Source organism: Polyodon spathula, chromosome 42 (genome assembly GCF_017654505.1).
Source record: "Polyodon spathula isolate WHYD16114869_AA chromosome 42, ASM1765450v1, whole genome shotgun sequence".
Lineage (NCBI taxonomy): Eukaryota > Metazoa > Chordata > Actinopteri > Acipenseriformes > Polyodontidae > Polyodon > Polyodon spathula.
The window spans coordinates 241178-257340 of NC_054575.1; the positions used below are offsets into that span (position 1 = coordinate 241178).

At 34.9% G+C, this 16163-nt stretch overlaps 1 protein-coding gene across 1 annotated transcript in view; it reads left to right on the forward strand.

Annotated features, from left to right (window-relative positions):
- The first annotated feature begins 1661 nt into the window (after positions 1 to 1661).
- The window catches only part of LOC121305179 (interferon-induced very large GTPase 1-like), a 21247-nt gene continuing 6745 nt past the window's right edge, over positions 1662 to 16163 (forward strand). Inside the window, exon 1 of the mRNA XM_041236722.1 lies at positions 1662 to 2160. Within this exon, the coding sequence (XP_041092656.1) occupies positions 1662 to 2160 (499 nt within the window). The remainder of the gene's footprint in view (positions 2161 to 16163) is intronic.

Below are 16163 nucleotides of genomic sequence, written 5' to 3' on the forward strand. Positions count from 1 at the left end.
TGTGGTCCAATGATCAGGTTAGGTGAAGCCTTCCCGTGTGCACCACTTCTTCAGCCATTCGTTTTGATTAATTCTTTCCAGCTGTCCATATGGTCCTTTGCAAGGTGCTGGTAGTATACCAGAAAATACCACAGTTTTGGTTTCCTCTTTTAATTTCCTTCCTAGCTCTCTGATTTTGTTTTGCAGGGATTTTGGTCTGTCTCTTCCATTGTTGTTTGTACCGATGTGGACGACTACTACCGGGTCGTCTCCTGTTCGTTCTAGGAGCCTGTCCACGTTCTCAGTGATGTGCTTGACCGAGGGCTCCTGGAAGGCAGCACATTGTTGTAGTAAGGGGGTCCAAACTGTGAATTGAACTTGCTGTGTTTCTCAATATGGAGTCCCCAACAATCATGACCTCCCTTCTTTTTACTGTCTTGTCACCACTGTCAATAGGGTCCTGGATGTTGTTCCTTTCATTCTCTTGTTGTTGGTTCTGCTCATCACAATTCTGAAGTGACTCAAATTTGTTGGTTGTTTTGATTTCTGGTGGTTGTGTTTGACGAAGTTTCTTTTTTTTCCCTGCTTCTGCCTACCTGAACCCAGCTGTTCTGGTCTTCTATCTCCCTGGTGGCTTTCATTCTGTTAGGGGTGATGCAGACTTCCATGAATTGTGGGTGTGCCAGTTCCTCAAGATCCTGTTGCTGTCTCACTCCTTCCAGCTCCATTTCTAGCAAACTTACTAGTTTATGCAAATCCTGGATCGCGCAGCACTTTAGGCACACTTGGTTTAGCTCCGCTGGGTTTTCTCCCTCGGATTTTTCCCACATCAAGCAGGATGTCCCACCGATTTCTGGCTTGAAGACCCTTTTGAGGTTTTTTTTTTTTTTTAAGTTTAATTTCTTCTGCAGTTCTCTGCGGCCAGCAACCTGCTTTCAAACTTCTTCTAAACTGCTCTTTACTTTTCCACGACTGTACTTCCCCCAACTCGCTGTCGCTTGGAAGACTGCCTTGTTTAACTGCGTTGGTCTGCTGTGCTGTTGGCTCCTCCCCTCGCCCGTGTGTCAAAACGCCGCTGAATTTGAATCAGCTGTTAAAGCTGTTACAAAGAGCAAAGTGATAGTTGTAGACTTGGATAGACAAATATCAAACAGCTCTTTAGGAATGGAACATTTCATTCATGAGATGGGGCAGCTTTATGAAGCAGCGTGCTCCCTTCCTGACAATTCTGAATCCCGCCAGCAGTTTGAACATCTTCCCAGTTTGGGGGCAGATCTGCTGTTGGATGGCTTCCCTCTTGAGTTGCTGGATGGAGATGCATCAAATATCCCTCTAATATGGGTGACTGATGTTCTAATTGAGCTCCACAGGAAAGTCCAACACAAGAGCAGGCTGCTGGTTGTAACAGTGTTGGGAGTCCAAAGCACTGGGAAGTCTACCCTCCTCAACACAATGTTTGGGGTTCAGTTTGCAGTGGCAGATGCACAAGAGGAGCCTTCATGCTGTTAATCAGAGTCAAAGAGGATCTTAAAGAAGAGCTGAACTGCGATTTTATCTTGGTAATTGACACTGAAGGTCTAAAATCTCCAGAGTTGACACAACTAGAAGACAGCTATGAACATGACAATGAGCTTGCAACACTGGTCGTTGGATTGAGTGATGTCACCATAATAAACATTGCAATGGAGAACTCCACAGAGATGAAGGATACCCTACAGATCATGCTGCATGCCTTTCTTAGAATGAAGGAAGTGGGAAAGAAACCAAACTGTCAGTTTGTTCACCAGAATGTGGGGGACGTGTCTGCTCATGATAACAATGCAAGAGACAGGAATAAGCTTCTACAACGGCTGAATGAGATGACACAGGCAGCTGCCAGGATGGAAAAGAGAGGAGATAATAGAAAATTCACTGATATAATGGAGTATGATGCAAAGAAAAATAATGGGTACATCCCAGGCCTGTGGCATGGTAACCCTCCAATGGCTCCAGTGAACACCGGCTACAGTGAGACTGTGTATCAGTTCAAGAAGAGCTTGATTGAGGTTTGTCGACAGAACAAAGACCCCACCCCTTGTCTCAAACCTCCCCTCCTGGATAATAACAATATACAGCTAAAAGCTGTTAAATATGAGAACTTCATCTTCAGCTTCAGAAATAGTCTTGTGGCTGAGGCTTACAGTAATCTGTGTGTTGACATGTTACATATGGGAACTTAATAGAGCTGAAGCACGTGTACAACTGGTTGGCAAAAGCCGAGACAAGGATTTCTAACCTTCACTCCTCAAACTATGAAGACTTTTCCAGCAGTTTAAAAGCTGAGGCATCTGCCGAATTGTTAAAGTTCTGCAGAATCTGACAGATTATTATCAGAAAAATAATGGCCGTGTTAATCTTGGGAAAAATAATGGCCGTGTTAAGTTCTTGGATGCGTAACTAAAAGCCGAGACAAGGATATATATTAAACTATGAAGACTTATAGCAGTTTAAAAAAATATATATAATATATATATGATTATATCAGATAGATATGGCCGTATATATATATTTGGGCTGTCAAATGATTAAAAAAATGAATCTCAATTAATCGTGTGTTTTGTTTAGAAAGAGTTTATTATGAAGTAAAAAGCCCCATCCCAGCTATTTTCCAACTTGCTCTTTATTACATTAGGATGTATAGAAAGATTTTTGCTTAGCTTGGATGTTTTTTTTTTTACCACTTTAAATATATTGCTTTCAGCAGCGATGCAGAATACAAGGTATACAATGCTCAATTTACTTTGGAACACAAATGTTTGCATTGTCAAAAAAACTTATTTTGTTCCCAATTTACTTTAGAGATGCCAACTGGATTTCGCTTGTATCTTATGTAAACACAGCAGACATCCGTTAATTCAATCAGACAGGGACCAAAGTGTACCAGAATAAGTGGAAAACACAAATTAGTATGCATAACAATATATCCCTGTGCCAATAGGCAAAAAAGTAACATTACATACCGACCTATATATCTGTTGTTCAGAGGCAGAGGGAGCGGGTTTAAAAAAGTCACTGATCTTGATCTGAGTTTGTAATTTGTAACAGCTTTCTCACTCCGACTGCCAGGTGAGGGTTAAGTCTGCTTTCTGGTCGCTTGTCATTGGTTTCCAAAGCAGGGACAATGTCCATGAGTTGACGAACTCCACAAAGATCGCTGCTGCATATTTTGTTTCTCATTTTAGTTTAGTCAATCAGGATCAAAGTAGTAAAACCACATCTCTCATATTTCATATTCTGATTTAATACAGACCTAGATAACCCCACCAAATTTGTTTTTTGGTGCAACTTCTATGTGGCACTGTGACAGAGACAGAATGATTCTTGCTGATAAATTTCCCTCCCGGCCTGTGAGGGCGCTGTGTAAAGGGAACAGTGCCCTGGACTGGATGGCCAGACAATTCATTCCGAGAGTTAGACGAAAGTTGGCCATCTAGAAAGGGGGAGGAGCTACTGTACACAAAATCATCGACCCGAAAGGGAAACGATGTGGCAGCCGCGGATTGGAGGAGCCGTTGCAATCGTTAACCAAGGGGACGTGATTGATGGTATAAACGGGGACATAGTGAAGTGATCTGTTCCTTTGTTATGGTTAACGCTAACTGGAAGGAGACCCGTAATGTTTATTGTGAGTTTTTGTTTTTGTCTTGTCTAATTATACTTGTTTGTTGTTTAGATGGCTAACACGATCTGGAGCTGTCGCTACAGGCCACCACAAAACCCAGACAAGGCTGCACTTTGTTTCATGATAAATTGTATTTGCACCACGAGCACTAAAGCACTCACATTGTGTTTTGTTACCACTTTGTCACATTGTTATTTACAAAAACCACTTTGTCACATTGAAGATGAACCCAACAATCCAACCCAGGACTAACCCAAAAACCAACCCTCTCCCATAGAGTGCACTGCAGTACAATGAAGATGAAGCAAACACAGCAGCACGTCAGAGCAGCTGCTTTGATATGAACAGAAACTTCATGAGCCACACAAAGCATTTTTTGCTCTTTGTACGCAGTGGAATTTGAACTGATGAAATGACCAGAATGGGTCTTGCTGACTGGGTTTGAGGAGCCTGTGTCACTTTAACTGGGAATGTAAATTAATCCCGGGAGAGTCCGGTGGGAGATGATAACATGAATATTTTTGTTTATGGAATTATATTGTACTGCAAATTGTTTTCAATGAATGATACTGATGAGATGAGAGAATTAACTACAAGCAAGCACGTCACATATTCACATAAAAAACGAGTTTCTGGTCATGTTAAGATACTCTACTTGCCGTATTGGGGAGTAACGCATTACGTAATGCAAGTAACTTGTAACTGTAGAAGATTACTTTTTAAAAGTACCTTTCCCAACACTTCTAGTGAAATATAATAATAACCAAAACATAAGATGACACAACGAAGCTTACTCATCAATTTAACAGAATTTACACCTAAATAAAACTATATAATGTCTTACAACTTCACCACCCCTAGAAGAAAGCCTATCTTACAAACTTTAGGTGCTGCAGACAAGCATAGAAAGTATGTCTGAAATATTACTGGTCAGTAAACCAACAGTGTAGAATCCTAGTTGCCAGCTTCTTTAGAGTACATTTAGACTCCAAAGAAATGACATGATCGGCTAACCTTTTAACTTTGTAATGTTATTTTTTCACAAATCATGAGATGAAGGGGTGTGCAGAAATCCATTTTGGAAGCCGAGACGACCAAACTTAAGTGGTCACAGCTAAAGTGGATGGGAGCCAAAAACTAAATAAGCACCAAGCTGCATCTCTATGCACTTGCTATAAAGATGCACTCTGCACCAAGCTGCATCTCTATGCACTTGCTATAAAGATGCACTCAGCACCAAGCTGCATCTCTATGCACTTGCTATAAAGATGCACTCTGCACCAAGCTGCATCTCTATGCACTTGCTATGAAGATGCACTCTGCACCAAGATGCATCTCTATGCACTTGCTATGAAGATGCACTCTGCACCAAGATGCATCTCTATGCACTTGCTATAAAGATGCACTCTGCACCAAGATGCATCTCTATGCACTTGCTATAAAGATGCACTCTGCACAAGATGCATCTCTATGCACTTGCTATGAAGATGTGTCTCACTTCATTTCCTCTCAATGCACTTGTTCAAACTCCATTGGCTGCCATGTTGTGGTACAAGGTGGGCACGCCACCTCATGAGGTGTACTCTCAATATATGGAGGTGTACTCTCAATATATGGTAGAACTGAAACCAGAGAGTGTGATTGGTCAACCCCAACATACCAAACATGTGCCTTCCTGTCTAAAAATGGTAATCTTGTTCCTGATTGGTGGAAGCAGCTCCCAGGCAGAGGCTGTGTCTCTGTCACAGGTGAGGTGTGTGAAGCATCTGTTCAGTTGCTGAAGGTCTTCAGTGAGGGTGAATCGACGAGGTTCCCTCAGGTCCTGTGAGGAATGGAGAGTCGCCTCAGAGTTTCATTCTTCTGTCTTTCAGTCCTGCTTCTTCACAAGACAGCCGGTAGGTTTGACACATCTTACTTTTCTCTTAATTGTCTGCTTGGGATTTAATACATGTTTAAACAGCATAGACCCATAATACCAATAAATAAACATAATTGCATTCATATTAATGCCATGATCCTGATCCCTAGCTCTTTTTAAGATTAGCGCTAACAGGGTCACATTCATTTCTGCCAAAATATGTTTAGGTTTTTTTATGCTAAACCTTTTTACCTGTCTTTTCATTATATTAAAAGGAAATGTTTCTAGTTTTAATTATATTGTGTTTTTGTATCATAGTTGTAATTTTAGTTATATATTAAATATATGGTCAATAATACATCTATAAACGTGTTATAAAATATGCTATAAACAATTATTATAATTAACAAAGTGTTTACACTTTTAACAGGTTATTAAAATGTTACTAACAATGAATACATTCAATAACACGTCTTTAAATTCGAGTTTTATAGATGGATCCTTAGAAAAATGTGTAACGTATTTCTAGAAACTTTTGACAAAATAATTTTAATACAAAATCAGAGAGTATTCTTCATGTCCAAATGTGCATCTGAATTTATCAGTGGCTTTCTTTATTGCAACACAACATATCTGGATTGTTTGAAGTCAAATCAGTTAGATTTGATATTTTTACTTGGAGAGAATTATTTCTCAGCTAGTATCTTATTAAAATAAATAACTCTTGGGTTTCACAGAAAGTTATTTTTGGCTCTGATAAAATTTACTGAGGTGAACCAATATTGAAAACTGTGTAAAATGCAGCAGCAAAGCACACTGAGAGCGTGCTGCAGCTCAGACAAGCAGATAGAGATGATAAAACAGGGGGAAAAACATGGTCAAAGTAGGAGACACATAACACACAAATGAAAAACACATGGAGATATATTTTAGTTTCTTATCTAAAAGTATGAAAAGGGCAGGATGATTATTTATATGGATCTTTACACCATGAGAATTTGTTAATGACAGTTTTACAGGTTGTGATGTAATACATTTTAAATGCCATTCTGACCCAGAAATCAGAAAGATCTGTAGAATATAATCCAAATAAAACTATTTATAATAATTGTTATAGTATCCTGAATCCTAGAACTTCATAAGATTTTATGTTTTTTTTTTCTAGTTTTATTTATAGTAATAAATAGTGGATGACACTTAAATAAACATGTAATTAATAGCCAATTATTATAAATTACAAATATTGAACTTTACACCCATAACTCACAATTAAAATGTTTAATATAAATTTGTTATTAAAAATCAATACATTTAATAACACTTTTCCTGAATTAAAGGGGGAAATTGCCTTGAAATAAAACATGTAATAAACATGACAGTTATATTCAAGTTTTGTGTCGTCGTAATACACAGATCTATTATAAAGATTTTATAATCAATCATAACTGACAATAAAAGCTGTCTTTGAGCATTACACTAGTGTATTAAAATGTTTGTGTTTTTATATAAGCTGTTATTAAGCATCAGCACATTTTAATACCACATGTATAGATATGTTATAGCTAGAGCTCCCTAAAATAAATGATGGAAAGAACATCCGAGAAGAATATTTTATAACATATAAAACCATTCATAAAACATATTGTCAAAACCATTGCTTAACGTAATACATTTGCTTTTTTGTCTATAGCTTTACTACACTGTAAAATAAAAGACCATTGGTAGATTTACCTTAATATTTACAAAGGGTTTTTTTCATTTTTTAATAGTAATTGTTCGGTATTAGTGTAAAATATGTACCCTTAATAATTTGGAAATATACACTAGAATTAATAAATAACAGTTTTATTAAGTCAATATAAAGGTACATTTACCATAGAAATACGATATTCTATTACAGTGTATAAAGCTAGTCACATTTAACATTCAGGTTTGTACTTTGTGAAATCTGAAAACGATTTCTGATAAAGTTTATTGAGGTGAACCGATACAGAATGCTGTGCAAATTACAGCAGCAAACCACGAGCGTGCTGATCTTGATCTTGTAGACAGTTGCAAGCTGCAGCTCAGACAAGTAAGCAGAAAACAAGATCAAAAAGCAAATGTAACATTTTAAATTAACATTTCACGCTTCCTATCGCACTGGATACATAGCACATCTTCACTATATATATATATATATATATATATATTTATCCTGTGATTCAAGAATATTTGTGCTGATGTTTTGACCTGGTAAAGTCTTACAATACTAAAATATATATGATCTCTAATGGTGCAAGGAGACCGATTCTATACAGCTTAACATTCTGCACGTTTTACTCCCCATTTTTTATAGCACTTTTATTTTTAGCAATTATTTGTTTGCCATGATAATTTTCCTGTGTTAATAAAGATTTAGATTAAAAAGATTTGAACATGTTGAGTGTGTGTGTGTGTGTGTGTGTGTGTGTGTGTGTGAGAGAGAGAGAGAGAGAGAGAGAGAGAGAGAGAGAGAGAGAGAGAGAGAGAGAGAGAGAGAGAGAGAGAGGAGAGAGGAGATTCGAGATACCTTCATTTATTTTTTAATGTTTAGCTGTTGGATTAATCATATTTAAAGCTGAACCAGCTACAAGCTCAATTGTCGTGATTTATTCCAGTATCGGTCAGCGCTCGGATTGTATTTGTTTGTTTGTTTTGAAAACAACAGCTATTCTGCCACCGGTACCTACTGTTTCAAAATAAACCTCTGCTTCTTATTGCAAACGTTTTTTGCTGGGTGTTTTTTTTTTTCTCCAAATTTGTAATCACGAACAAAATTATCAAGATTTCTAATCTTTTTTTTTTTTTTCAGAAAACTTTTTATCCCAAATCCGTTTACTTTTAAAGTAAATTCTTAATACTTTACATATAGCCAATACATTATATTCAGTGTGTTTAAATATATTATCATCAATTAAATTAACAAACAGAATATAATCCAGTTTTGGCAGAATGATAAGGAATGTGTATGCATGTTAAAACTATTATGTTTTACTACTAGTGTATGTTTATATCAAAATGCAGTTATATATTAAATAGGATAAAAGTTATTATTGAAAATAATAATTTAAAAAATAATCAAACTAATCAAAATCTTGATTAAAAGTGCAGTCGTCGGATAATCCAAAAGAAATATGGATCTAAATTATCCCGATCACATTTTGAAATTTAAAAAAGTATTTATTTCAAAATATGTTCACTGGAATAATCTCTACCAGATCCAGTTCTGTTCATTGCATTGAATAACTGCACACCGTTATTATAGTTTGTGATACTTTCTAACAGCTGCTATAGCGATACCAGCACCACAATTATAGGGTACATTTCCTAGATTTACAAGACAGCAAACCCCTGTCTACGCTGTCAGTCGAAAATGTAACAAGTAAAAAACGAGTCTCAGGTATTGTAGATATAATAATAAAAACATGTTTAGTTCGTTCTTATTTTAGCTTTCATTATTTGATTATGAAGTTCATTCTGCATGGCCAGTCAGCTGGAGTTAACATTTTGCAACTAGTTAGTCATATTTTCTTTCAGTCATTCACAATTCCAAATTCCTCTGATCCGGCAGTGAAAACGGGCTTGTATTGCAGTGCTTTCTTCAGAACAGTTATGGGGCAATGATTCTTTATTACTTACAAATTATTTTTTGAAAATGTTTAATTAGCAGAGGTGAGATTTGAACACGTGGTGTCACGAGAACTGTTTACCTATACAGTATTAACCCATTAAAGACACTGCTGGCGGTAGCAGTTGTGTGCATTACAAAATTACCCAAAAACATAAATAAATACAAATGACACACTGCAATTCCGTTGTAAAGAATATCCGATAACGATGCTGCATATAACTAGTCCATTTTTGAATTCAATAACATTGTTATGAACAATTAATGGTTTCAATAACACATTTCTAGATTCTAGTTTTATAGATGGATCCTTAAAAAAAATGTAATGAATTTCTAGAAACTTTTGACTTCAATCCCAAACGTGTGTCTGAATGTGACTTTATGTGACTTTCTTCATTGTAACGCTATATATCTGGAGTGTTTGAAGTCAAGTCAGTTAGACTTGATATTTGTAGTTGGAGAAGATTACTATCTTATTAAAAGTAAATAACACCTGGGTTTCATAAAGTTATTTTTGACTGATTAAATTTATTGAGGTGAACCAATGTAGAAAGCTGCAAAGTGCACCAGCAACGCGCACTGAGAGCATGATGCAGCTCAGACAGGCTGATAGTGGTGATAAAGCAGGGAGAAAACAAGATCAAAGTAGGAGATGCATAACATAAACACGAAAAACACATTACTTTAGTTTCAGGTATAAAAGTACGAATACGGTAGAATGATATATTTAAAATATACTACATCACAGCCTGTAATAAACTGTCATTTCATTCTCAGAGTGTAAAGATCCATTATAAATAAGAAAAAAAGAATACAATTAGAATAAAACTATTTATAATACTTTTTTCTTTATTCTTTTTAAAGATAATTATGTTTTTTCTAGTTTGATTTATTGTCGTAATAAATAGATCTGTTATAAATACACACTCATATAAACGTGCAATTAAAAATAACCAAGTGCTATAAATTACAAATATTGATCTTTACACCAATAACACACGATTAAAATGTTTAATATAAACTCTTCATTAACAATCAATCAATACATTTAATAATCCTTTTATAGAGGATTTATAGATGGATCCCTCAAATAAAGTGCACAGGATATCTATACAAACCCATGACAAGATTTCTATATCATATAAAGACATTGATTAAAACATACAGCTAAAACCTTTCTTTAAATTTTGAATAAACTAGTCAGACTTAAAATTAAGAACTAAGAATTAAGTTTGTGTTTTTATATAAGCTGTTATTAAGCATCAACACATTTTAATACCACATGTATAGATGTGTTATAGCTAGAGCTCCCTAAAATAAATGATGGAAAGAACATTTGAGAAGAACATTTTATAACATTGATCAAACAGATTGTCAAAACCATTGCTTTAATGCAATACATTTTCTTTTTTGTATTGCCTATAGCTTTACTACACTGTAAAATAAAATACCATCTTTTTATGGTAGATTTCCCTTAATATTTACCTTATATATATAATTTTTTAATGGTAAAAGTTGGTCAATATTAGTATAATTTAATAACATAGAACTATACACTAGAATCAATCTACAAATACGTCAATATTAAGGTAAATATTAAGGTTAGTGTACCTTACAGATACGCTATCTTTAAACAGTGGAAAGCTAGTCACATTTAACATTTAGATTTGTACTTTGTGAAAATTATTTATTATTGCTTGACAGATCTTACCAAAATCTAAGACCGCCTCGACATGAAACCTGTATTTAAAAAGAAAGTTATTTTTTTTGGCGCGAGCATGCAGATTTGAGAACGTGTTCTGATTAAGTTTATTGAGGTGAACCGATATAAAATGCTGTGCAAACTACAGCAGCAAACCACACTGAGAGTGTGCTGCCCCTCAGACAAGCTAATAGAGGGGATAAAGCAGGGAGAAAACATGACCAAAAAGCATTGTAAATTGCAACATTTCAGGTGGGCACTGTAAGATACTCTATATTTACATATTACTTTATATAGAACCTTTTAATATTCTTTGGAGAGCTTCATATTTGGAACCCCAAAAAGCTCTATATAGAAACATTTTAAAGGGTTAATTTGCAAGAACCCCAAGGGATTCATTGGATTGATCCCGAAGGGTTTATTTTAGAAACCCTGTCAAGGGCTGGATCACAGTACCCTTTTATAGAACCACTTATATCCCACTTACACCGCTCATATCTTGTAAAGCACTTTGTGATGGTGGACCACTATGAAAGGTGCTATATAAAAATAAAGATTATTATTATTATTATTATTATTATTATTATTATTATTATTATTATTATTATTATTATTATTATTATTATTATAGGGAACTTAAATGACTATTGATTGTTCTCAAAAAAACACACAACTTCATTAATAAGTTTTTCAGACACCTATGAGTAACTGTGGGGTCTTGGTCGAATACATGTTATAACTTTTTAAATAATGTCTTCTTGTAATCTGTGGACTAATAGACAGCTATTGCTTTAGTACAAAATGTGAATTTAGACCAGTATTATTGGTCTAAATAATAAATATAGTGTTAGCCAATTTGTAATAAAGAAATTTCAATATCTAAATTGATTTTTAGGTCAAAATGTGTGCCTATAAATAAAACTATATTTAAATACTATATATATATATATATTAGCTCAAAGAGCCAGCTGCCCAACGTTTCGATATTTTGTACATATCTTTCTCAAGGGAGCCTGTGTTTGAATCAAAACATTGGAGGTATTTCTAGGTGTTTGACGGCATGACAGCTACTTGTTATTGTTTATATTCAAATCCATGATTTATTCTTATATGATGTAATGGTGTTCTATATGTGACATCACTTTTACTTATATCTTTAAATCTATATTAATTCTAATTAACATTATTTTATATAAACTTATATTTATATTATCATGCAATGCTGGCTCTGAGGATCAGCCTTGATATGGTCTCCCCAGCGCATCAGCATGCACAACTTTTGAATTAATTTTGTTTATTTAATTATTTTTAACTTTTATATATTTATTGGAATTAATTAGTTCATTCTTTTCTGTTGAGTCCCGCTGGCATAATTGTGTTCAGTCTATTTATCCATTTACTTTCTTTTATTCTTCTATATGTCGCATTGTCTAATTTTAGCTGTTCTAATACTACAAACTTTACATCATTTATGTCATGTCCTTGACTGGTGAAGTGCTGTACTATTGGTTCATTCATTTTTTTTATTTCTAATTAATGAAAGGTGGTTCTGAATTATTTTATATAAAGTTGTTCCAGTCTCTCCAACATATTTTATTTCATCACATTTTTCACAGGCTATTCCATAAACAACATTGCTATTTTTACAGTAGGTATTAGTTTTTAGTGGATATGTGGTGTTCTTATGTTTAATTATATTTCTACTTTTGTCCATGTATTTACAAACTTTACATGTACTAGTGCAAAAATTTGTAGAACCTATTTTGTCAATTATTCTTTTATGTTTACTGTGAACTAGAATATCACCTAAATTAGCTTCTCTTTTGAATGCTACAACTGGGGCCTTAAGAAACACTTTTTTCAATTTTTCTGAATTATGTAGAATACGCAAGTGTTTACTATCTTAGAAATATTGGGCAAAAGTTTAGAGTACGTCATTACTAATGGGACTCTCTTGATCTTTTTATCTCTATTTTTATAATCTAGTAGATCATCTCTTTTTAGTTTATCCACTTTTCTTAACTCTGTCTTTATAATTCTTTCTTTGTATCCTCTTTTTTTAAGATTTGTTTTTAATACATGTCTTTGTTTTACATAGTCACTTTCTTTAGAGCATATTCTTCGTATTCTTATTCCTAGCCCCTTTGGGATTGCCCTTTTAGTGTGTATTGGATGTGCAGAGGACATGTGTAAATACTGGTGCATGTCAGTAGGTTTATAGAAGAGGTCAGTCTCAATTGAACCTTCTTCAAGTTTTACTACGCTATCTAAAAATTCTATTTCTTTTCTTGTCCATCGAAGGTCCACCTTAATATTACTGTGTATTTCATTTGCCATTTTATGAAACTGGAAAAGAGATTATTCTCCATGTGTCCAAACCCCAAAAATATCATCTACAAACCGAATGTATTCTAAAGGTTCTCTTTCTGATTTTCTAAGTAATTGTTCTTCCCATTTCCCCATATATGTACTGGCAAAATGCATTCCTAATTTAGATCCTATTGCGGTACCATCTTTTTTTTTGTAATTTTTATCAACAAATGTAAAATAACTGTTTTCTAAAACTATATTGATCATGTTCAGCACCTCTGCTGTGGGTATTGATTTATCTAGTCTATTATCTAGTGCTTTTTGACAACCTTCTGAAGTTTCTTTACGAGCGACACTTGGATACAAGGATTTTGCATCCATGCAAAATAAAATTGTATTCTCTGGAAGGTTGTGCTTTAGTGATTCAAGTCTTTTTAAAAATTGTGTTGTATCCTTAACATAGCTTGATAATTTCTCAACGTGTGACCTAAGTTGTTTTTCTGCTATTCAGCTATTATGTGTGTTGGATTATCAATCGTGCTGACTATCATTCTCATAGGGTGCATTTTCTTTGTGCATTTTAGGATTTCCTCTTGCTAGGCCTATTCTTGCATTATGTGGCTGCATGTATTTTTTTAACTCTTTTGATATAATGCCTTCATTGTATAGTCTCTCTGCATTGTCCTTAACCTCTTTTACAGATTTATTGATCCTATTGCTTTTAACACCAAAATACCCCAGTGTTGATAGAAATTGTACGGATGGAACAGCAAACTGCATGATGAAGGCCGTCTGGCCTTGTTTTTACAGCTAGGTTTCAGCATTTACATTAATAAGGCTCATTTCTGTTTGAAACAGTGAATAACAGCAATCTATAACGCTTAATAAAGGTAGTATTGGAAAATATAATATCTGTTCCCCTCCCATAATCCCCACTCATCCTACAGCACAAACTACTTAAATAATGTCCAGGTAATTAAATACAAAAACCAGGGGTGTGAACCTAAGAGATTTTACAATAAGCTGTAGTTGGCATCTTATGGTCTTATGGTCTTATGGTCAAAACCCTTTTATAATCCACCACTGATATGACATTGAGCTTTGTTTAATAATGTTGAATTGTTTCACTTTGAGTATCTAAACCTATTTGAGGAAATAGAATAATATGTAGATTTCTCCCATATGATATTTATAATGTACATTTTTATTTCCTGCGTGCAGTACCTTACACTTTTCTCTATTAAATGTCATTTGCCATGTTTCTGCCCAGTTCTGAATCTTGTCTAGATCATTTTGAATGACCTTTGCTGCTGCAACAGTGTTTGCCACTCCTCCTACTTTTGTGTCGTCTGCAAATTTAACAAGTTTGCTTACTATACCAAAATCTAAATCATTAATGTAGATTAGGAATAGCAGAGGACCTAATACTGATCCCTGTGGTACACCGCTGGTTACCACACTCCATTCTGAGGTTTTTCCTCTAATCAGTACTTTCTGTTTTCTACATGTTAACCACTCCCTAATCCATGTACATGCGTTTCCTTGAATCCCAACTGCGTTCAGTTTGAGAATTAATCTTTTGTGCGGGACTTTGTCAAAAGCTTTCTGGAAATCTAAATAAACCATGTCATATGCTTTGCAATTATCCATTATCGATGTTGCATCCTCAAAAAAATCAAGCAATTTAGTTAGGCACGATCTCCCTTTCCTAAAACCATGTTGACTGTCTCCCAGTACTCTGTTACCATATAGGTAATTTTCCATTTTGGCTCTTATTATAGTTTCCATAAGTTTGCATATAATAGAAGTCAGGCTTACTGGTCTGTAGTTACCTGGTTCAGTTTTGTTTCCCTTTTTGTGGATCGGTATTACGTTTGCAATTTTCCAGTCTGTCGGTACCACCCCTGTGTCAAGAGACTGCTGCATGATCTTGGTTAGCGGTTTGTAAATTACTTCTTTCATTTCTTTGAGTACTACTGGGAGGATCTCATCCGGCCCAGGGGATTTGTTTATTTTAAGAGCTCCTAGTCCCTTTAACACTTCTGCCTCAGTTATGCTAAAGTTATTTAAAACTGGATAGGAACTGGATGACATGTGGGGCATGTTGTCAGTATCTTCCTTTGTAAAAACTTGTGAAAAGTAATCATTTAACATATTTGCTATTTTTTTTTCTTCCTCTACGATTTTGCCATTTGTATCTCTTAAACATTAATCTCCTCTTTGAATGTTCTCTTGCTGTTGTAATATTGGAAAAACATTTTGGAATTGGTTTTAGCTCCCTTAGCAATGTTCATTTCTATTTCTCTCTTGGCCTTTCTAACTTCCTTTTTGACTTGCATTTGCAGTTCTGTGTACTCTTTCTGTGTACTTTCTTTTTGGTCCTTTTTTTAATGCTCTGTAAAGTGCCTTTTTTCCGCTGAATATTTTTTTTAATTGATCTATTAAACCATTTTGGCAATTTAGTTTTACATTTAGATTTGTCTACTTTAGGGATATAATTGTTTTGCGCCTCTAGTACTACGTTTTTGAAGAACAACCATCCTTCTTCTGTGGGTGTTTTCTCTATTTTACTCCAATCTACTTTTGTTAGTCTCTGTTTCATACCTTCATAGTTTGCTTTTCTAAAATTGTAAACCTTAGCTTTAGTCTTTACTTTTGAGGATTTAAAAAACACTTCAATGAGACCATGTTGTGGTCTGAGTTTGCCAATGGTTCTCTGACCTCTGTTTTAGTTATTCTATCTTCGTTATTTGAAAAGACTAAATCAAGGCATGCCTCCCCTCTAGTGGGTGCCTTCACAAATTGTGTTAGGAAGCAGTCATTTGTCATTTCCACCATTTCTATTTATTTCGTCGTCCTTCGCGGGGGCTACCCACCGGTTTCTCCTTGAATAATGAAGGAAGGCAGAGAACAGCAGCATTTGTCGCTAAACCTAAAACAAAGAGATTGTGGATTAAATTAGACTGTTTGCAATTAAATAACTTGCAGTAAGAATCCATGTGGC